General features: G+C 40.1%; 1 protein-coding gene across 1 annotated transcript; it reads right to left on the reverse strand.

Moving 5' to 3' along the window:
• Positions 1 to 25: 25 nt before the first annotated feature.
• On the reverse strand, positions 26 to 19,508 carry dgcr8 (DGCR8 microprocessor complex subunit). Its single transcript, XM_028578809.1, has 14 exons — positions 19,376 to 19,508; positions 18,061 to 19,024; positions 16,542 to 16,704; positions 14,898 to 15,040; positions 11,428 to 11,761; positions 10,990 to 11,187; positions 10,306 to 10,407; positions 9,941 to 10,039; positions 9,247 to 9,329; positions 8,968 to 9,068; positions 5,587 to 5,693; positions 5,344 to 5,471; positions 3,535 to 3,648; positions 26 to 1,924 (listed from the first exon to the last, which is right to left on the reverse strand). Exons 2-14 carry the CDS (start codon positions 18,745 to 18,747, stop codon positions 1,841 to 1,843), a joined length of 2,343 nt encoding a protein of 780 aa, XP_028434610.1. The 5' UTR covers positions 18,748 to 19,024; positions 19,376 to 19,508; the 3' UTR covers positions 26 to 1,840.
• Between the last annotated feature and the right edge of the window lie 3,684 nt (positions 19,509 to 23,192).

Below are 23,192 nucleotides of genomic sequence, written 5' to 3' on the forward strand. Positions count from 1 at the left end.
TCTGTGACTGAATAAAACAAAGCCCTTCTAGTCATTAGTCAAGACATTTTATTTTGCATAACAAATATCACTGAAGTCATAGAGCTCAGGTTGCAATACATCATTTTCTAGGCAGCAACATCTCAAAACAATTCATTGGTACAGCTCAACAGCAACACATGTCAAAGCAGTATTTTTTTTTTTTTCTCACAGACACACTTGGCAAGACAAATGCACAGAGGGGGAAAAAAAAAGCACATTCTTAAAGCAATCTATAATATCAGAACAGCCTTGTGTTTAAACTGCAATGTGTCCTTGAATATGTTGTAGAAAAACCAAAGGCCAAATACTTTGACAAAAAAAAAAATGCACAGCAGTTTCATTTTTTGTTCCAGCAAGTTTGCAGCAACATTAATTCTATAAAATGCATAAGACTGGATGTAAGCTTTGGTATACACACTTTCATCAGCTTGTGTTGAACTAAATGACTTGATCGCATTTTGTATGTGTCAGTGTACCAATTAAATTTGGCAAGGCTGCCTTTTGAAAAATGCATTCTAGTTGTGGTCAGAAACTATGATCAATTATCACAATGACAAACAAAATACACAATCCATTAAGGATTGAGTCTTTAAAAATCGGCACATGCTGGAGGCATTTTCCCTAAAGTATCTGATGTTTTACAGCTGTTCTTTATTAAAATACTAACTGGCTTAACAATAAATGCTTCATCAAGTAAAGGGGACTTGGTCTTTCTTCTTCCTGTTGAAGGGTGTTTTAGGTCCAATGTACTTTATTATACTCTGAGCCCTTCATGAAATGGATGAACTAAGGCAACACGTAGCCAATGTAATTTCTTAAGGGCACCAAAACGGAAAAGCTACGGAAATGTACCAAACGGTTAGCTGGTGTGCATGGCATTAGTACTTTAATAAAAAGCTAGCAAGAACATAGAGCATAAAAGAAATGATAATTTGCCCCAAACATATTACAGTACTCGGTGCTTGGGTTTACTGCAGTGTGGGCATGGGAAGCAGGATGAGACTTGTATTGCCAAAGCAAAAGCCGGGAAAAAAAAGGCAACAATTCCCTCCAAATGCAAGTTACCCCAAATATCCTAAAAGCAGAAAATCTTGTACCAACATGATCAGACAACAAAAATATCTGACTGGACACAAGTGCATAACAATAGTTCTGAATAGTCATCACTTCATCAACACGTTTTCAATCGTGCAAACCATAACAGCAACTGTCCATTCTGAGGAAAAAAATTAAAACGGCATGTTTTACATCCATCAGCCAAAATATCCGGAACACCAACCAGCACAAGTAACTTTGTTTCCCTAATTAAACAAGTGGTATAAATACATAAGTATTAGTAGTCCCTTTCAAATACTGTAAGCACAAACAAAACTAATAGGTGCTGGTACTATTGCGACTGTTAAAAACGACAATCACGCAATCAAAACAAGCATGCAGTTCTATTTTGATGTGGTTCATGTGTTATCAAGTCACATTAACTTCTCCATAGCCTGGGCGATTTTTTTTTATTATTTTTCTAGTGGCATAGCGAGGATGCATCTAGAGAGGTAGACGATATTTGCTCTACTGTCTGTTAGTGCATTTAGACCTACCCTTACAACTATCAGCTGAACCAACACAACATGGGCGAAGGAAGAAAGCAGCAAGCTACCTGGCCAGGTCAATGTGGAACTATATTGCCATTAGATCTCAGTGATGCATAATTTGTGTGTGTGTGTGTGTGTGTGTGTGTGTGTGTGTGTGTGTGTGTGTGTGTGTGTGTGAGATGTCTGACAGTGACTGGGTTTCAGTGCTGTGGTTCAATCAGTGATTTCGAGACTTAAACGTCAACAGTGCAGAGGGGTTCACTCCCTGGCTGGGCTGACTCCATTATGGTCATCTTGGGCTTCTTCCTAGTTTCCTCCTGGTATAGAAATACAATAAAAAGCAAGCAAATTATGACGAGTACATATGAAAACAGTACGAGAGGTTAAGAATAACAAAGCTTAATCCATTCTCAATTCTAAAATATAGAAATCACGGTATTGGCGCTCGACCAATAAAAAGGATTTTTAAGGCCAATGTTGATTTTTAAACTCCTGAAACGCTTAACAAAACAGATTTCCCTAACAGTTAGTTGTAGTTATTTGAGTCCTCACTAAAATAATATGATAATGCAGTTTAAAAATAAACTGGTTGGTTTTATTGTCACAACAGAACAGAGCAACATCAAAATATATTAAAGTTCTGATAAATAAAATACAAACTTAAGATAGGAAACTTAAAGGGTTAAACAGGGACGTTGTAGAGCGCCCTCTGGTGGACAAACTACGCAACGGCAACACTCAGAACACTGTTGAAGGGGGTCTTGTCCGTTTTTATTAAATTTTTTAAATATTCATTTATCGACCATTAGAAATGCCGATACAGATAGTTTGGAAAATTGCTAATACTGGCCCTCCGATATATCTGTCGGGCTCTACACGGCAGTGGCAAGGTCATTAATTGAGGCCCTGCAGATTTACAGTTTGCCAAAAATGAAATTCTACCACCTCGTCTTTCCTTTAATGAGCTGTCTGGTGACAAAATGTTGGATGTACAACACGTAAACCCTTTTGGTTCTTGTCAGGGGAAGAAAGGATGAACAAATAGCAGCCCGGAATTAACACTCTGAAAGCAAATACAGAGTTCCGCATTTCTCACAGGCGACATTTTAACATGTCACAGTGGGAACATCACAGGTGTAAATACAAACTATGGCTAAACTCTATTTATCTGCTTCAGTTTTAGGGTCCTGGAATTGTGCCTGCTGGCTCACTTGAATGGAACAGAGCCACCGTTAAAGGGGCGCTATGCAGCTTTGGCAATTTCTTCGCTGTTTTCTCTCTTTTTGCTGGCAGGTTTCTCTATAGAGCTCCCCCTACAGCTTCGGAATAGATATTCAGCAACACTGTTGTAAAAATTCCCATCTTCTCCCTCTGGTCATGTGCATTTGTTTTCAAAGAAGCCTGCGAACGCACGGAGCCATGTCCACTGAGGTAGACAGCTAGTAAGCCCCTAACAGCCAGTTCCTGGATGTGTGCAGTGCCATGAAGCAATTCGATACATCGCAAGACTTGATATACGCCATACTTCCTGATGCCGAGGCCGCCAGCCCAAAGTTGCAAAGCTGCTCACAGGCGCTAGGGGGAAGCGAGACAACCCAAATTCAACCATTCAACCATTCCACTGACTCTGAAGCTGTTCAGTTAAGGTAAATTAAGCTACAAAACTGCATAGTTCCCCTTTAATGTTATTAGTACCAGCTGTGCTGTCAAAATGTCTGCTTAGATTTTTGCTTTGGCCTATTACTCTTCCCTTATTCATGTTTGAAACCAATTTCAAAAGGAAATCTAAGTTCTGAGTTACACAGCAGCCACAGAAAGTTGGGCTGGGGGTTGTGGAAGACACGATCCATGTTTAACAGTGGTTACAATTAAAATGGCATTCAAAATCGATGTTCTGCATGCTGCATGAAAAGGGAACAATTCTCACCCTCTGCGTGGCTAGTTTCCTCATTTCCTCTTGCAGTTTGTTCAAAATATGAAGGTTTGGCTTGTTCTTTTTGGCATACTGCTGGAGCTCAATCACACTCTTGTCAGAGTTCTCCTGCAAAAGACCAGGTGTTTTTAAAAGTCATGAGATGTGCTTGCATAATGAATTATCTTCATTTAGAGCATATCACCATTCACATTTCACTGGTGGTTCTCTGATGTGGCAGGTAGTGAAGTTAGCAAGGCAAAGTGTTAATGGCAAGTACAACTGAAATAGCCCGATAACTGCTTACTCAAAGCGGTAAAGTTCTACAGCGAGAGGTTTTATTCTATTTATTTTATTTTATGCTGTGAGGGTTCGACTGTTGACCACATTGGCAGGCAGCACTATGTGAGGTTAACACAATCCTCATAACCACATCTCTTATCCCCCCGGTAAGCGAAACTCTCGCCAAAATGCAACCTAGGGTCTTTCCGTGTCAAACTTTCGTTTAAAAGCATAATTAGGACGGAAGCGCCACTTTTAAGTTTTACCGTATTCTCGTTTTTGGTCAAATGGCCTTTTGAATGGGAGTGCTAGGGGCAGTACTATGATCGCATCAAAATCACTATTTTTAAAACATTAAGAAGGCTCGACACAACATGAGACTTTGCTCCAAGTATCACTACACTGTTCCTCTACACATGAACTCAGCATTGACAACATTGTTTGTATACACAGAGTTTAGTAAAAAGAAAGGTTTTAACAACTCACTGTAGCTGTTGTTTACACTATCCACCATCTTGTCAGTCAAAAAGTGGCGATTTCTGAATGCAAATGAACGGACTCCATAGGAGGAAATGTCATTCTTATATGAGGCTCCTTTTTCCAACTACAAGGTCAATATTGTTTTTCATTAATGACAAAACAAGGAATTATCCGTGCATTTATATGGAACTAAGCTTTAGGAGCTTTCCATCTTTACTCTCCTCCCTCGAATACTTTTGACTGGGTAGATGGACGGTGACCATAACAACCAACAGCTACAGGGAGTTGTTAAAAGTTTTTTTTTTAGTAAACTCAATTATGCTTTTAAAACGAAAGTTTGACTCGGGTACATTCACAAAAAGACCAAAGGTTACGCTTTAAGATACGTAAAATCAGATATTATATGGTAATTGTTCACAAACAGAAAGACTTTTCCAAAGGTTTCCATGAGCTTTACAGTAAACCCTCCAGCCTCTTTATCCCCCTCAATGTTAAACAGCTATTTTGTGTATGTATGTGTGTGTGTGTGTGTGTGTGTGTGTGTGTGTGTGTATATATATATATATGTGTATATATATATATATATATATATATATATATATATATATATATATATATATAAATTTCTGTATTTATTTCATATTAAGGTTTAATTTGTTTATGTATGTGCTAACCACCAGTTACGAGTGCCTTGCCCTGATCTCCTTCTCAACTGGTTTCAGTCACGTGACGCTGGCTCTGAACGAAAACGAGTTGTTGATTAGCTAGACAGGTAAGCTAGTGCTCTATGTCCCTCTCAGCGGTTACAGTTTTTCAAAATGGCGGAACAACACGGAAGCCTCCTTGGACTTGCCCGTCCGATGTAAATACAGATAAGAAATTCTTCACTTACAAGGATAAGTCAGATCATTGGCAGAGGTCATTTTACACCAATGAGGACTTACTTATGAATGAAGACATTGATTACAGCTAATACAATACTTAAAACACTACACAGTGTACCTTTAAGTGTCTTACTTGGCAATAAATCCTCTTCCGATTCTGGTTTAAGGGAGGACTTACCTTCTTGACCATCTTATTGCTGTCTCTGCCGTACATGCGCAGCAGTGAACCCCAGTTCTTGACGTGGGGATGAAGCATCTGCAAGATCTTCTGAGATGCTAGTTGTTTGCCAACCCTCTTGTTCTTACCTGGTGACAAGGGGAAAAAGCATGTCACTGAAAGCTGCTTGTGTCTTATGTATGTTAGTTTGTTGCACTGGTTCACGGTCACTATTTGGGTAGATGAGGATTAGGATCTACTTACACCAGCCACGCACGGTGTGCTTCCCACACGTCATCACATATTCACTCTTCTGGTTTTTCCCAGGGATCACCTCAAATTTAATGCTGGTGTCTCCCATTCCATGGTTTCTACGGGGAAGACATAACAGTACATTTTAAGGTGTAGACATGTATAGCTGGCGGGCGACCGTTGACAGAAACCGCGTCGATAGGATCAGTTGCGTCCCGAGGCCCAAAAAACTGCCACAGAACAGACCAGAAAGACGAGAGGCGACGAGACGTAATACATCTCTATACCAGCAGGCGGCGCTAATCTGTAATGTTGCCCAAGAAATGAAAACCGGCAGCTGATTGGACGCGTCACATGGGTTTGTTTTCTCCAGAAATTCCAAGCCAGACTGTCATGGCGGCCGTTCAGAATACGATCTCATATTGTACTAAAATAGTTCACTGAAACATGTTTCTGAAAACATTTTAAGCGAGAAATAGGCCGTGCAGTTGCTGAATCTGTCTTCATATCAGCTCAACAAAGGTCAGTTTAAAAGATTTCCGTCAGATTTTGAGAGACTGTAGTCACCTCATTCCGCTCGTCATTTCCGGGTGAGTCCCGACGGCCCTGCCGCCGACCGAGCATGTCAGGTCGGCCAAAATGAACGGCGACACACCTCAGACGGACAACGGCACGGGACACACCGAACAGATTCGAGTCACTGACCTCGCCAGACTGTCCCACGGCCGATAATCGGCCCGATGTGTCCCGGCCCTTAGATTTATACATCTGCAACCTGGCTCTTTTTTGTCCCTGGCAACAATGACCCAACAGGTCACTAAAGTTGTTCAGCACATGTACACGTGATGGTTGGTGTTCGTGGGATTTGTCCCGCCCCTCCTCCACTGGGATTGGATGGCTGAGTAAAACGTGACGTAAAAGTTTTACCCAAAGTTGAACATTTTTCAACTATATATATATATATATATATATATATATATATATATATATATATATATATATATATATATATATATATATATATATATACACACACACACACACACATATATATATATACATACATATACAGGCGTCAGGAAAGACTCGTTGGTGGATACACGCCATTACCAGGTAGAGTGCACTCAGTGCACTGTAGTCGATTTAGTTCATCGAAATAACGTGCAGATTTTTACGCTCTGCCTTTGAGAAAATGAAAGCTCAGATGGGCCAATCTGGAATCTTCCCTTTATGATGTCATAAGGGGAAAGGTTACCTCCCCTTTCTCTGCTTTGCCCACCCAGAGAATTTGGCCCACCCATGAGAGAGAGAGAGACATCATGGCTTTCAAACGAGCAAAGTGGCAGTTGGTCAAGGCCACCCCCCCACCCTCCACCTTGCCTCCCCTCTCTCCTCCTCAATAGCTACAGACACAGAAATGGCACATCCTAAGGAAAGCTCATCGTGGGACTGGCTCTAGTGGCTGTAATTCTGCACCAAGGCTGAATTTCGGCAGAGAGACTTCAGATACAGTATTAGGGGACCACTAAGGTCTATATAAAAGAGACTTCAGATACAGTATTAGGGGACCACTAAGGTCTATATAAAAGAGACTTCAGATACAGTATTAGGGGACCACTAAGGTCTATATAAAAGAGACTTCAGATACAGTATTAGGGGTAGGGGTGCACGATATTGAAAAAAATTTGATATTGCGATATCGATAATGAAAATTACGATAGATATTAATTTCGATATTTTTAAACATATGTAAAATTACCAAAGTTATGGGAAAACGCATCAAAAATAAATTTCCTATTTCCCAGTGCTAAAACAATAAATTTAAAATGTTGCCTGAACTGAAAGAATTATATATATTTAAAATGTAATGATTTATTAAAAATGTAATAACAATAACTTATAACAATATCTTATTTCACCAGTAAATTCCTGTTAACGACAACAACAAAAAAACATTGGCTGGGAAAAGGGTATTTTACAATTACTTTGAATGCAGCATGAGGCTGGCGAGGCTCAGTCTGTGCTGTTTTTCAGACAACGGCAGCTACAGTCTGGTGTTACAGTTCTCAAGTGAAATACAGACACACTCTTCACCGTTTAGCTGTCAGCATTTTAACCTCATTTTTTACTCTGTTAAAATGCTCGGTTAGCTGCTAGCTAACGGTATGCTAACGTTACCTGCTGTCAGGTGTAGCGCTAACTAGCTAATGCTAATGCCAAGTGTTTGTTAACTAGCCTCCCGTGCGGCGATGTTTCAGTTGAGTTCCCTCTAAGGTCCGTTTTCGGATCATCAGAGAGAAGCGCAGGCATTTAAGTGGCACCTAAATAAGGCGCTCCACGCAGCTGATGTTTGTTTATACTTCTCCGCTGGTGTGTGCGTCGAGCCAGCCGGTGTGTGTGTGGTAGAGCAAGGAAGAAGTGAGAAAGTGACGGCGTTTTTCTTCGGAGTGAGTAGCGACTCTAACGTTATAGTGAGAGAACCAAAGTGTCTCCCCTGTTCTTTCTGAACATGGTGGAAAATCTGGAGCAGGAGAAGTTAACCCTCTCCTTGATTTCATGTTGTTTATGGAGAAGGAGAACCAGGAAATGAGTCGGGGAATTGCAACGCTACCAAGTGATGTGTATTTTTCGAGAGGTGCATCAAAGAGTGTAGACGCAACAAGAGGCTAAACTCAATAGAACGTTGTGCTGCAGCTTGCAAAGGAACAGTCTATTGAGTGCAGCTCCGCCATCTTCGACTTAATGCAACACAATGTTCTATTGAGTTTCTCCTCTTGTTGCTTCTATACTCTTTGGTTACATGGCGGGCGGGATGCAACGTAAACAAAATATCGCGTAATTATCGCGAGACTTCCGGTATAATATCGCGCAACGTGATATCGCGATAACGATATTGAGTCAATATATTGTGCACCCCTAATTAGGGGACCACTAAGGTCTATATAAAAGAGACTTCAGATACAGTATTAGGGAACCACTAAGGTCTGTATAAAAGAGACTTCAGATACAGTATTAGGGGACCACTAAGGTCTATATAAAAGAGACTTCACATACAGTATTAGAGGACCACTAAGGCCTATATAAAAAGAGACTTCAGATACAGTATTAGGGGACCACTAAGGTCTATATAAAAAGAGACTTCAGATACAGTATTAGGAGACCACTGAGGCCTATGTAAAAGCATCCAAAAAGCAGCATGTCATAGGACCTTTAACATATATCACAATATGGCAAATAAAATAATGCCACTTGTGTTCAATGCAATGAACTGTGTTGCATTGTAATGCACTGCATCAGACAAAACTTCATTATAGATATAATCTTGGGAAAAAAAATTAAACCCAAAAATATTCATAAAAATGTACTTTGCTAGCATAATGGACAACCTCTTACCTTTTAAGGCACTCATGAAGAATCTGATATGGCGAAAGTAGTCCTGCTTTGTTGGTCAGCTCATACACCCTTGAGTCTTCTATATTGATATGATTAAAATACTGTGGAGCAGAGTACAGAGTGTTACCATTGTTGTGTGTTACCCTGTTATTCTATCTTTGGCAACAATTCTTGTCCAAATCATGTTACCTGCCTTCAATGTTGGCGACACGTACATGACCTTTAGCTTACTCTATTCCACTTTACTGAAAAAGATTCCAGGTAAAGAAAAAGAAGTACCTCCAGTTCATCGCCCTCAACGGGCTTCTCCTCCGAGGTCTGCTTCACAAAGTCAGGGATGAGGATTTCCAGTGTGGCTCGAGCTGAAGTTTACACCAAATTACCATTGGGAGCAAAAGTAGTGACGTATTAAAACATGCAAATTTACCCGTGCAACCATGTACTGAATATAGTAATTACTATATTATTGTAGTATATTGTAGTCTTTATTATATAATGTGCGACAAAGATGAGTGACTGTTGTGAAAGGAAATTAAGTGGGTGGGAACAACTCTGTCTTCCATTTATAAGCACTCTTGCGGCTACACCAAACTGGGTAACAGTAAGCATTTGGTAAGTCAGCAGATTCATTTGGTTAAAGAAAACTACAAACTACTATAATTCACATATGTTCCATGCCAGTTATTGCCATCCACCTACAACATGATGTGTAAAATACAGTTTGATTATTATACACCCAGGACCAAGATGGTTCTTTGTGAGGAGCCCTTAAACGGATTTAACTGCTGTACATTTAAGACAATTGTAAAAACATATTTACAATACTGGGGATTTTCAAAAAATTTCTCCATAAGCAAACTCAACGTCTTCACCCGCTAACAGTAGTACTCTGAGCTAATATGCTGTATCTTCAGTTGTGAAATACACCAACCAGCCTATCACAATGCCAAGTACTGTAAATAAAAGGAATTACCAGCTTTATTCTTAGCAAGTTTTTTACTGCTTGCGGTTCCTGTGCCGTACGTTACTCCATCTATAACGACTGACGCTCCAAAGGGTTCACTTGGATTCTCTGTGGGGCACACAAATTCAGTTTGATTTGAGATCAAGTTACACTCAACAACAAATGTTCATTCATAGGAGGTAATAGCAGTAGTTTTGTGTGCACATTTCTGGGACTACAAAGGGGCTAATGAAAATGTGTGCTGGGCTGTAGAATGAGCAACAGAATGAGCAGTAGTAGACTTACACATCACAATATAATCCTGATAAGGCAAGAAAGGCATAGGACTTAAAAACACCTCAATTCCCTAAGGACACTTGCAAAAAAGAACTTACCACATTCAAAAAAGTTGTAAACAGGTCGAACCTTTAGGACACGCTGCATATATTCATGTAAGATGCAAACTTCAGACTTCCCATTAGGGTTGATGACAAATTCTGTTAAAATAGAAAAATTAAAATGCATCAAAACAAACAAACTTAAAAAGGACAGCTTTAACAATGATAGTACAGATATTAGGGCTGATTTTTTGGTTGTTGTCACTCAGTGTTGTCAGGAGCGCTCACTGAGTGAAGTCAAGTTTTTAAATTCCAGGGGATGATATGCACAAGACTTGCCAGAGAGTTTATGGCTTCGGGAGGGGTGGATGTGCGCGTGTGGATGTGCACATGCAATTCAGAACACAAGACAAAATAAGAGTGTTCTTGCAAAACAGAACATGGCAAAATAATCTTTTTTTTCTCGGTTTTACTAATTTTGGTGATCGTTGGAAGCCAAAATTGAAATTCAATTAATTGCACAGCCCTACATACTCGATACTTTAGAGGCAATGCGGTTGGTGCCTAAAAAGTATGGAATGCAGTACCCAGCCCTAGGCTACACCAACTACTATGTAAGGATACATGTATTCTTGTTTTATTTTATCGTTTCATTGGTTAACAATAATAAAAAATTAACACCTGCCTTCTTCTTAAAAAGTTGTATTAAATTCACAAAGTATGAATGTATAGAATTGTTACCTTTCTTAGTTGGTGCATCTTGGACCGACAGTGTGATGAGTTTTTGGTTGGCAGGCAGGATGGGTCTCTCCGACTCGGCCTGCTTCCTCTTCATGTCTCTGTTGAACTGCCTCCGCTCGGCCCAGGTACGAAACTTTTTTACTGTGACTTGTTCAAAGTCAAAGCATTTTTCCAGGTACAGACGGAACTCTTCAAGTTCTGCGAAGAGGTTTCATCAAGTTAGATCGCTTAATACAAAAAAAACCTATGGACTACCTTTGTGTGTGTGTGTGTGTGTGTGTGTGTGTGTGTGTGTGTGTGTATATATATATATATATATATATATATATATATATATATATATATATATATATATATATATATATATATATTAATTTCTGTATTTATTTCATATTAATGTTTAATTTCTTTATGTATGTGCTACCTATAAGTACCTACCTATGGACTCGTCCTTGCACACCTCCACTTTGGCCTTAACTTGTCCTAAGGCTCCGTGGGCAATGTCACAGAGAGCTTTAAGCTGCAGGCTGTTATTTGTGGTAGCCTCTACATCTGGGTCGCCATCAGTCATACTGGAGGGAGGGACACCGTCCTGCTCCTCAGCTGTAGCATCTGACTTGCCTGCACTCTGTTCGCCATTGACCTCGTCGGCAGGCTTAACAGGAGACTCCACGTCATTAGGCGTCGCCTCCCCATTCAGCTCCTTCTCCTCAAGATCCTTCATTTTCTTGTAGTGTAGGCAAGGAATGCTGCTGGTAGGAGGGTCATGTTTCTGTGTCAAAAAGGAAGACCAAGAGTCGTCATAAAAAGGTCAACAGTAAAGGCACAATCTGATAGCATTGCGTTTCTTACTCTCGTCGCTAAACGGCTGATTTTGATAAAATGGAAAGAGAGCAAACATCCAATATTTACACGCTGGATCAAACTTATTTTCTCAAATTTGAAAGAATTGATACTCTTTGAAAGGATCAGCAAATAAGTACAATAAGATAATATGGGGACCTTTCTTAGATTGTGTAAGGGAACAAATCGCATTGCCTGACTCCCAGTAGGATGAACATTGACATGCTTTATATTTTATTTTTCATTTGTGGATATTATGTATAGAAGTTCCGTAATGTATGAGGCAGTAGTGTTAACCATACTACAGTGATGGTTCTGTAGACAGTGGTCACTCCCTTCCCCTTTGTGTGTGATTTTTGTATATTTGTCTTTTTTATTATAATTATCCTTTTTTTCTTCTTTTTTATTGTATTAGTGTTTGTTAGTGGTGTCAATATGTTCAATGTAAGAATGTCTCCTTGAAATGAAAGACCTGTTATGTCCATGTTGAACTGCAATAATACATTTTTTTGACTTTTGACACTCAGACTTTCAAGAACAAAGCTGGAATATGTTCATGGCTTTTAAAAAAAAAAAAAAAAAAAAAAAAAAAGATACATTTTTTCTTTCCCATAAATCTTATAAGTTGCAATTTTTCGGTAATCAAATGTTCTTTTTTTGGAATGGAATGAATAGATAAGAGAAAGACTTGAACAGACAGGAAGCTATAAGTGGCAGATTGTGTTATTGTGAGGCAGTTGCTCAACACTGACCAGCAGCACAAACTGATGGTAGGAGCAAAACATGTAACAGACAGCACCCAACTAATAAAATCAAACCCACTGCAAAAAACTGTTCACATTAGGGGTGTTGGAACGAATTCCGAAAGTCAAATATAATTAGATTTGTTTTTTTTTTGGCTAACATTAGCTAATCTCCCTCTTCTCGTGTCACGTCTGATTAGGGCTGGGCGATATGGACCAAAAGTCATATCCCGATATATTTTGGCTGAATATTGATATACGATATATATCCCGATATTTTTTCCGCAAAGTGAGAGCAAATGTTCAGTCAAAGTTAAAGCCAAATATGACATGTCACATGTAGTTTCATAGAAACCGGCTATTTCAGTGAACAGTTGCAAAATCAAATGAATAAATAATAAACAGGTTTCTTCACCTGGTTCAATGCTCAGTTGTTCAAATAACAATAAAATGTAAACAAATACTGTATAACAACAGGAGTACCTTTTTTGAAATCAAAGCTCCATAAGGTTTGTTTTAGTTTTTTTCCAACGTTTTAAATTGTTAAATTTTTCTTCTACACATTTTCAGCGCTTATTTCTACATCCCATATTTTCTGATATAGGGCTGGGCGATATAGAGAAAATCAAATATCATGATATTCTTGACCAAATACCTCAATCGATATTGCGGCGATATATTCTAGCGTTGACAGTTGGTGCTCTCGCAAAATATCTTCACACTTAGATTTTAGATAAATAATCATTAATAATAGAACAGCTAGAACAGTCTGGTAAGTTCAGAAAAGTACATCACTGTAAGCCTTTAAAACCAGGAAAAGACACTTATGTCATATCACGATATTACGATATCCAAAATCTAAGACGATATGTAGTCTCATATCACGATATCGATATAATATCGATATATCGCCCAGCCCTACGTCTGATGAACAATAAGTTACGGGAGTGAGAAACACAAGGCATTGTGAGCCAACGTTACGTACCGAGTAACGTTAGTACAGGGGGGAGTGACTGGTTGCGGCTGGAAATCGGAACAAGGATGGGAAATAGTTTTAAAACGACTTTAAAAATCGACATCCATCGAGAAAAAATGCTTAGGTTATCATTAGTTAGCTCGTTCTTGTTTCCTAACTGCGTCGCGAGTTATAGGAGCTTAGCTGGGAGCTTCATGGAGACACCTAAAAGGTAATGTTAGCTGCCCTACAGCTGTCAGAGTTGGCTTCAACTTCATATATTACCTCCTAACAGCTGGATTAAGAAACAGGTTGCTTATAAAATCACTAAAATAGTAGTGAGCGCACCGTTTGGCTTAGTTATGAATGCCGTTAGCATCGTGGCTAACACTTTTGTTACTTAGTTTATGACAAATGGTTTTGGCTGTGCTTTCTAACATGATGTCATTGTGCTAACAGAGCATCGTTAGCCTTTACAACAGAGCTGCTTTAATACATTTGTTAGATCACGTTTCCTTTCAGAGTTCTCTGTTGATTTGCGTTTGTTGCCGTGTACTCGTGGTGGAATAAAATGTACGGTAAACAGAGAGCGGCGTGCCAGAAATGCAACGCGCCATGACTGTTGGCCAGGCTGATGATGTTGGAAGTCCCTCTAGTGGACAGAACGTGTAACAACAACCACATGCTTCTAGTGCAGGGATCTTCAACAGGGGGTCCGGGACCCCTAGGGGGTCCTCAGTCATTGCAGAGGGGCCTCCAAATTATTGTTAATTTTTGAATATTTAAAAAAAAATTAAAAAGTCTTAACATGATTCCAACATATTATTAGCCAATATAAATCCACACTGACAATATGCTTACTGGGCCATATAGGTAAGGTAGTCACTAAGGTAGCACAGATACAGTTCATCCCAAAGGATTAACAGTTCCACATCATGATTTATAAAATATTCATAAAATCATGCCACTATTTGAATAGCTTGAATAGCTTAGTATTCTATGCAAAAAAAAAAAAAAAAAAAAAAAAGTATCTATAAAGGATTTAGGCTGCCCTAAAAGCTTCAATTTATACAATATACAGTATGTAATAGGGGGTCCCTGATCCGTCTCGTTTCAGTTAAGGGATCCTTGGCTTAAAAAACATTGAAGACCCCTGTTATAGTGACATTGACAATGCATAAGCCTGAGTAGTGTAGTACACGTTTATAACAGGCTGCATTTGAGCATTAAATATTCAAATATTATTCGAATATAAAAAAAAAAAAAAAAAAAAAAAAAAAAAAAATGAAATGTGAATGGTATTATAAAGTAAGACTGACAGCCCTAGTTCACATCCGTGTTAATTAGACACTTGTGTTGCATCTTACCCTTATACTGCCAGTCCCGAGGAAGTAGGGTCTGGACCAGGTAACCACCCTGGTCTCTCTGTGCAGGTAGACTGGAATGCCCGAGTTATGGAATGTCATGATCCATCCATCAGGTAGAGGCTCAGTGGGTGGACGCCCACGACCTGGCATAGGGGGGAAAATGTAAATGCAGGCAATAATTACTACACTATTACTTTATGTAGGGAACTTATCTAATAATTATTAGAAGACGTATGCATTACCACAAAACTCCTAATTGTGTGACAGCTATTTCAGAGATATTCACATTGGGCTACGGTTAACCTCAGGCTTGGATTCAAGTTTTAAAAGGACAATTCCGGCGCAAAATGAACCTAGGGGTTAATTACATATGCGTACCGAGTCGAACGTTCTCTGGGATCTGTTTTCATGCTAATCGAATGAGTCTCTAGCTTTAAACAAGCTACCGCAATCACGAAAGCTGCGTTTGAGCTGTTACAGGTTACTGGTTGCACGGCGTTCGCCTGCTCATGACTGTTTTTCCAAGATGGCGTCGGCATGTAAACATGAACGCTACGGTCTTTATAATCTATCTTTTTAATAAACTGTCTGTACACTTACAAAGTTCTCAATGCTTCGGTTTGCATGTAGGGACCCTCATTGTGCTACCGTGAAAGTGTGGTGCTATTTTGAGCCTTGTAAGTGGTATAAAATAGTGATATACCATCTGCCCTGAAAGCTAGCGTTAGCAGCTAACCACGGGGTTTGCAGTACCTTGTTAAAGCTAGAGACGCATTCGATTAGCATGAAAACAAACCTCAGTGAACGGTCAACTCGGTACATGTTATTAACCCCTAGGTTCATTTTGTGCCTGAATTGTTCTTTAAGGAACGAAAATCAGGTAGAGTAAGTAAGGTTAGGACTAAACATTAACAGTTTAAAGTTTACCACTACACTCGCTCTTCATCTAGCTAGTTGGATTAGGCATTACAACATGTCGTAGTTTAGGTCACACACATGGAAATGAAATGCCATCCCATTTTATTTCTATGGTCACACACACCTTAAACAATTATCTGATACCTGATCTGCAGCATTTTGAACAATGAGCTTGTTTGTACACAGTGAACTAACAAAATGCATTTTGGATACTCATTTCTAAACTTTTTTTTTTTTTTCATTTATGTACTTTTCAGACTCAAGAGTTTACTCGTTCGCCAGTAGGATTTCAAACCTGATTAGTTTAGTGAGTCCTTGCATGTAGTGTTTTACATCTCACCACCTGACCAACACCAGTGTGCATATGTCAAAAGGTGCCCATCAGCGTGTCATTTTCGATTGTGATACTATTTCAGAGCACTACAACACAGAAAGGGGGGTTACTTGGTTGTCCATTTTTAGTCGTGCAGTTCTTACCACTCTAACCAACTGCCCGGGTAAACCCTGTATAGAAATCTATATCAGCACACTATCGTATGACATAATACTAAAAACTATAAACCCAATACTAACCTATATTTTGTATCAATTCACTTTCAACAGATTTAACATCTAGCATATACTGTTTAGAATATATGATATCATATTGTGCCCCATAGTACTGAAACCACATTCCAAAATGCCTTGATAGTACCCAACCCTAAAACAGACAGATCCACCACTCACTCTTCAGGACAGTCTTAATTTTGGTCATCATGGGATGAACACCTCCTTCACCATCTGACTGATGATCACTGTCCCCGCCAAATTTGTCCTCTGCGGGACGCATCTTTTTTGGGACTGGCATGCCCTCCTCCAGCAGAGCATCGACGTCATTGTCAAACTCCTCCTGGAAGAGTCAATGGTTAAGGCCGGGAGAGAAGGACGGGTCACCAGTTTGAGGGAGTTTTGTCTGATGTGATGCCATAAGGTGAACAATTGGTGGAGAAAACAACCACGCGTATAGGAAAAAAACATCAGACGCATAAAAAATAAATTCTTCTGAATTTACAAACAGACCATACTGAATCTAAATCAACTACTACTACAAATGAAATGACATAAGCGCTTTGGATCCCTCCTTTTTTATTTCTATTGATTACTCTTGCATCATAACTCAAATCACCCAGCATTTAATGGGAGACATTAAAAATGGCACTAACCTCTTCCAGCATCTCACTTCTCATTTTCAGTAAGAAAAAACAAACACATAACTAAATGTCTGCTGCTTGATTAGATTCTGTCTCAACCAGTCACACATTTTAATGCAGAAAAGGTCTCAAGTGTTACAATAAAAACAATAATCAAGAAATCATTACAACGGTTATTTTTCTTAGTTCTAGCTATACTTAAACCATATTAGACGATCCCAAATTGTATGAGCCAATTCATAGTTGCGCTGTTTGTGCCATTTTTCCGCTGTAGCATAATTAGAAACTTATAACCCAGCCTGTATTTTCTGCAACATTGCAGAAACCCGCTTACTGTCGAGTACATCAACATAACACCATAGGAGAGCCAATCTCACCAAATAAAACAAGTATCTGCATTGCTAAAGGTTTTTTTTTATGTGGGTGACACCAGGGAGTTAAGGAGCAAGAACAAGATACAACAAGGTTCAAGGTTTATGAAAGTGTGGTCTCAATTTGGGATCCCACCACCATGAAACCTTGGCCTCGATTAGGCTGCGTTCCCACTACAATCTGCACTGTTTGTTGCTTTGTAGGGGTGGCTCCAGATATTAGTGAGAAGACAGGAGAAGACAGGATCCAGGATGTCAATAACTCTATTTTGTTTTGACATCAGTCAGTTTATAATATGAGAATGTTATTACAGCAGCAGTCACTTTCTAATCTATTACAGGGAGGTAAACAGCAAAATAACGCTGTCCATTGTACTCTACAGATGAGTTAGACTATCCCATTCTGTGTGTTCCCATTCTGTGTGTTGCCAGATGATATTGCATTGCTGCTAAAGTTGACCTACGTTGTTTTGTTGTTGTTGCCATGTCTGCACCCCCTGCTGTGCCGTTGCAGTGATCTCATTGAAATGACAGCGGAGGCTGTGTTTAATGATGTAATGATTTGTATGGACTGTACTGTATGTGCTGTATTAGGCCTACCATATTTCCGTTTGACAGTAAAGGGCAAAACGGGGGCGTAGCTTAGAATGACAAGGGTTACTGCAGACATAAGAACAGACGTACCCCATAGGAGAAAGCTACGGCCTCCTCATCCGCTTGCTCCTGCTGAACTATGACATCAGACTTAAAGCCACCATGCTCCACGTCGTCGTCATCCAGGAAGTTCTCGTAGAAGTCATCCAACTCATCCAGGACAGCGAACTCTACCTTGTTTTCCGAGTCTACCTCAGCCTCCTCTGATCTTCGGCCTGCTAGGTTTCCTGCTCCAGAGCTACCCTCGGCTACTTCTTGCTCACTAGTCGACTCGTGCAACTCACCATTTACGCTGTCTAAGCCGTCATCACTTCCTCCCTCCTGCCCTTCACCTGTGTACAAAACCTTCCTGTCTTTGCTATTGCTGCTTTCAGTGAAGCTTACGCTGATCTTAACGTCTCTAAGCAGCTTTAGGTCTGGTAGGAACCCGGTGACTGGGGGCGCGTGGCGGGCTGTTCTAGGGCATGGTGGGATGGCACTGGCCTCATCTGAGAGGTGGCTATAGAAAGTTATCGAGCCCTTGCTGAGGGCCTGCTGTGGGCTGGCTTCCCCGTCCCCTGGGGTGTATGTGTATCCATCACCACCAGAGCTAACGTCCATTACCTCTGCGTCACTGGACGTTTGCAGGGGAGGTGGTGGAGGTGCCCTGCCCTCATCTTGGCCAAAATCATCAGGTGGCTCCAAGGGGAGAGGGGGTAGCACATCATCTATCTCCATTTCCTCTGTATAACGAATTACAACTTATACAGACAGATAGGTTTATTCTAAAATCTGACCTGTTGAGAGACTTTCTTATCTAAACCCAGAATGCATGCAGAAGCACATCCCTGTATAGACCGCGTACCAGAGGTGAAAATGCTAAGCTGACTACATTGTTCTTTTCATTAATGTAGACAGCTTTCAGAATCACTGTCTCAATTATTGGAAATCACAATGCATTCAGCTTAATATGGGATCTAGGCACTGATCATCCTCCACTGGTTTCTTCTGGGAGCTAGAAAGAAAGGACCAGTAAGAGTAACGGTCGTTAGATGTCAAGTTAGTGCAACTTAATGAGCTAATACTGTAATAATTAGCATCTGACTTCAACGTAAAATGTGTCCTTTTGCTTGGGAATATGATTAATGTTAATCCAAGTTCAAATAACAAGCTAATTCATCGTAAAATAGAAGGGGGAAGAGCCTCGTTTTAACGCATCTGTTCAGTCTCCTCTGCACAGCGGGCCCCTGGTGACATTAACATCCGGGCTAATAAGCTAGCAAGAAACAAGGCTTAACGTTACAGATTTTCGCGGCTGAATAAGTGGTCAGCCTGCTCGAGAACAGTTTATTACAGAAATACTCACCGATAAATATGAAACGGCTGTCTACTATCGGGAATATGACTACCTTTCTAAATTATTTTATTCTCCATGCGCCGCCATACTGCTTCAACTGCAGCCCCGCCATCTTGAAGAAAACCACAGCGGCAAACTAACTCAGGCCCCGCCTCCCAGTACCGGCATTTTGATAATTGATCGATCAGCGGGCCAATCACAACGTCGTTGTACGACATCCACTGGTATGATTCAACCAATCAACAGCATTACACATTTTGGCCGGTGAGCAACATGTTAGCGTGTCAACGTCAGAATATTCAAGAAAGAAAAAATGAATGAATTCACTTCACGGCTGTCTTTAGATGTTTTTGGAACTGTGATTATTTTTTTAAAACGTACACAGGGCGGTCCCCGTATATTCTCTAACTTGAAAGGGGTCCTTGGCTGAAAAAATAAATGAGAATCTCGAACAAACGGTCTGAAATGCCCTGTGTTGGCAATCCTTTGTGAATCCTAGGTCTCAACAATGTAGCATACAGCTCTGACCGTGTACCTGAACAAATATTCTGAAGAACCTGACTATAAAGGTTTCACTTAACACAAATGTTGCTTCAATATTTAAATGCTGAAGCCAAGTTTTGCACTTTTAGTGTAACTTGAGGTAGTTAAAATGCCATATAGACTTGCTTTTGAAAATCAATGTGCAAAAGGTTGGTTTACGTTACTGATGATTAAACTACAAATAGCCTACTAAACTAAAGGTCAAACTTAGAAATCATGGCCTAGTGTGCAGGAGCCTAATGGGGGTGGGTGAGGAAACACCAAGTAACAAAGACCTGAATCAAACCTGAAGAGCTAGTGGCCGTGTTGGTTCAGTGGGTAGAGCAGGCGCACATATATTTAGAGGTTTATGCCTCTGCAGAGGTCCAGGGTTTGACTCTGACCTGTGACGATTTCCTGCATGTCTTCCTGCTCTCTATCCCCTTTCTCACCTGTCCTGTTCATTTAAGGTGGAAAAAGACCCAAAAAATAATATAAAAAAAAAAAAAAAAAACTGCCAGAAAAGGTTTAGTGCGGTTACCTTTTTAGCTGAAGAAAACAGCCTGTCTGCAAAATGTTGCAGTGCCCAGAGCCAATCGGTTTAAACACCTCAGCTGCTTCCTGTGTAAGGGATGGAGAGAAAACTGCAGGCTATCTAAACACTTTGAGATCTTAAATCACAGGATTTGGCTAAAAAAGGCCAGTGTTAAGAAAGAAGGCTCTCAGCCCCTCAATCTGCTAACCTTTATAACTGAGTGACACAAAGGTAGATTTTCCCAGGTAGATCACAGTGTTTGACTCTCCAAGAAGTCTTGTTTGCATTCTATGTTAAGCACTTAAATTGAATTTATTATTTTCTCATTAGCATCCTGTTACTATGCATTTATTTACATTGTCTTGTGGCTGATGTCTACATTTCTTATTGTTGCGGTGAAGTCAATATTTTGTCACTCAAAGAGACATTCCACTGATTTTACACAAGGTCAGGGGTCTCATTTATAAAACTGTGCGTAGGATCCTTACAGTGGCCCTCATTTATGAAACGTGCGTACGACCTAAAACAAGCGTACGACGGGCGTACGCCGATTCCTACGCAAAGCTCAGCATTTATCAATTTGGACGTGAGCGTATGCTGCGATCAAATCTCACGTCTGGTCTGAACTCGTGTACGCAAGTTCTCGAGTCAGTGTGGACTTGCAGTGCAGCATATAATCAGTTTAACAGGAGAAGGAGAAGTCATCAGTTGATCACTTATCAGCAATGGCAGATCTGGCTCTTTTAGAAGACCTCTATGCGCCGGTCTGCAACATTGTTTTAGCCTGGGGGGTTCTGCACAACATCGCACAGGAAAACACGGTGCCATAAATGTAGCGATGGAGCCAGATGACCCGATGCCCAGAGAGCAGTGTCCAGAACAGACACCAACTGAGGGCTATATGAAGGAGACAGGATATTATTCCTCACTTTTAAAAGGTAGCCTATAGTGTTATGTTTGGCAATGATATTCGATACAGGAAACATGACAATGCACAACCTTTTTATTTATTCTTAAGGTTTTTTTCTCTCTTTCAAGTGAATGATTTATTTCTGCCATTGACCAAGTTATTTTGGCTTGTTTTTCCAGCCCCTCTGCTGTCAGGAGACACGCGCTCTCCCTCAGCTGTTGCCTCGTTCCGACGAACACGAGTAAAATAAAAGACACTGCATAAACTCTGCTACCGTGTGTTTATTTAATTATAGGTAGGCCTACACCATGTAGGCCTAAGAGATTGCAATATAAGCATGTATATTACTAGGACTATAGAAAATGCGTCAAGGATGTATAAATTAAATAGGCTAAACTTCAGCTGGAGTCCGATTTACTACGGCAACACTGTTGACCGCATCAGTGATCTCTTTCCATTCCGCATTCTTTCTACAGCCTTTAATACCAGTTTTCAGGCTGCCAAATAGTCCACACGTTAGTGCAAATGAACCTGAGATATCAGGGTTTCAATCTCCACCTCTGAAAAGTGCCGCTTCTCAGCCGGATTACGTCTCGCCATGTCGTGAATTGTAGGGGCGAGGCCTCAAAACCGAGAATATATTGGGGCGTGATATTTAAATTACGATCGTTTCCAGCCGCCGCATTTATCAATGTACGACCATTCTTACGCTCTGATTGGTGTGATACGAACGTTTCATAAATCACAAGTGAAGCCTGTCGTAAGATGATTTCTACGCTCATATCTGCGCTGGTTTCTACGTTTCTACATTCTCCCGTTAAGTTTGTTTTTTATAAATCACAACCTTTGCGTGGGAAGTGGCGTACGCACGTTTTTAGCCCCGTTTTGTGCGGACGCCACGTTTATAAACGAGACCCCTGTTGATTAGTCAGGAGTTGTACTACTCAGCATGGTATTATTTTTTGGGTTTTTCCAGTTTTATTGGACAGGACAGCTAGGTGAGAAAGGGGGAAGACATGCAGGAAATCGTCACAGGTCGGAGTCGAACCCTGGACCTCTGCATCGAGGCATAAACCTCCCAGTATATGTGCGCCTGCTCTACCCACTGATCCAACCCGGCCAAGTCAAAGTAGATATTCAGACATTCAATAGTGTCAGGAAATAAGCAACACTGTGATGAAGATTTGCAAACAAATCACAAAGTGAAAGAAATTAGATTTTCAGGCTTTAAGGATTTTTATTTTGGCTGGGTCAAAATTGAGAAAACTGTCCCAGCATGAAATATGTAAATGTATTTTGCGGTTTGTTTTAAATATATGCACATGGTGTCAATGAACAGTAACATTAAAGCATGTTAACCTATGGCCAAACAGGACAAGATACAAACTCTAACAAAGCGCTCATGAGCAGTAGAATACATCTAGTGTTGATGAATGACTTCTCTGTCCTGATCATCAGTGTTAAAGCAAAATAAGAATAGTTCAATTAGTTTAGTTTATTTACATCAGGGAACATGTACAAAAAAAGCAATAATTTAAAAGAAACAGAAGAAATGCCTTGTACTTGATTCAGCTACTATAGCTACTTTCCATCTGTAGTCCTTGCAGGTAAAATAATATAATAATGGACCAAGATCCACTAAAATGATATATACTGTATATATATATGTTTACAAAATGTGATTTCTGAACTTCATTTTGGTTGATTTCTCCATACATTTGTGATGTGATAGAAAGTATTGTGTGTATTTTGACTGCGTCTGTTGCAGTGAATGTAGTACTATCCATTCTGTACTAGTGCTTCCAGTTTTCATAATGAGTTGTTCTTCAGTCCCTGTGATGGATCCTGACCTGCTTGAT

This window comes from Perca flavescens, chromosome 5 (genome assembly GCF_004354835.1).
Source record: "Perca flavescens isolate YP-PL-M2 chromosome 5, PFLA_1.0, whole genome shotgun sequence".
Lineage (NCBI taxonomy): Eukaryota > Metazoa > Chordata > Actinopteri > Perciformes > Percidae > Perca > Perca flavescens.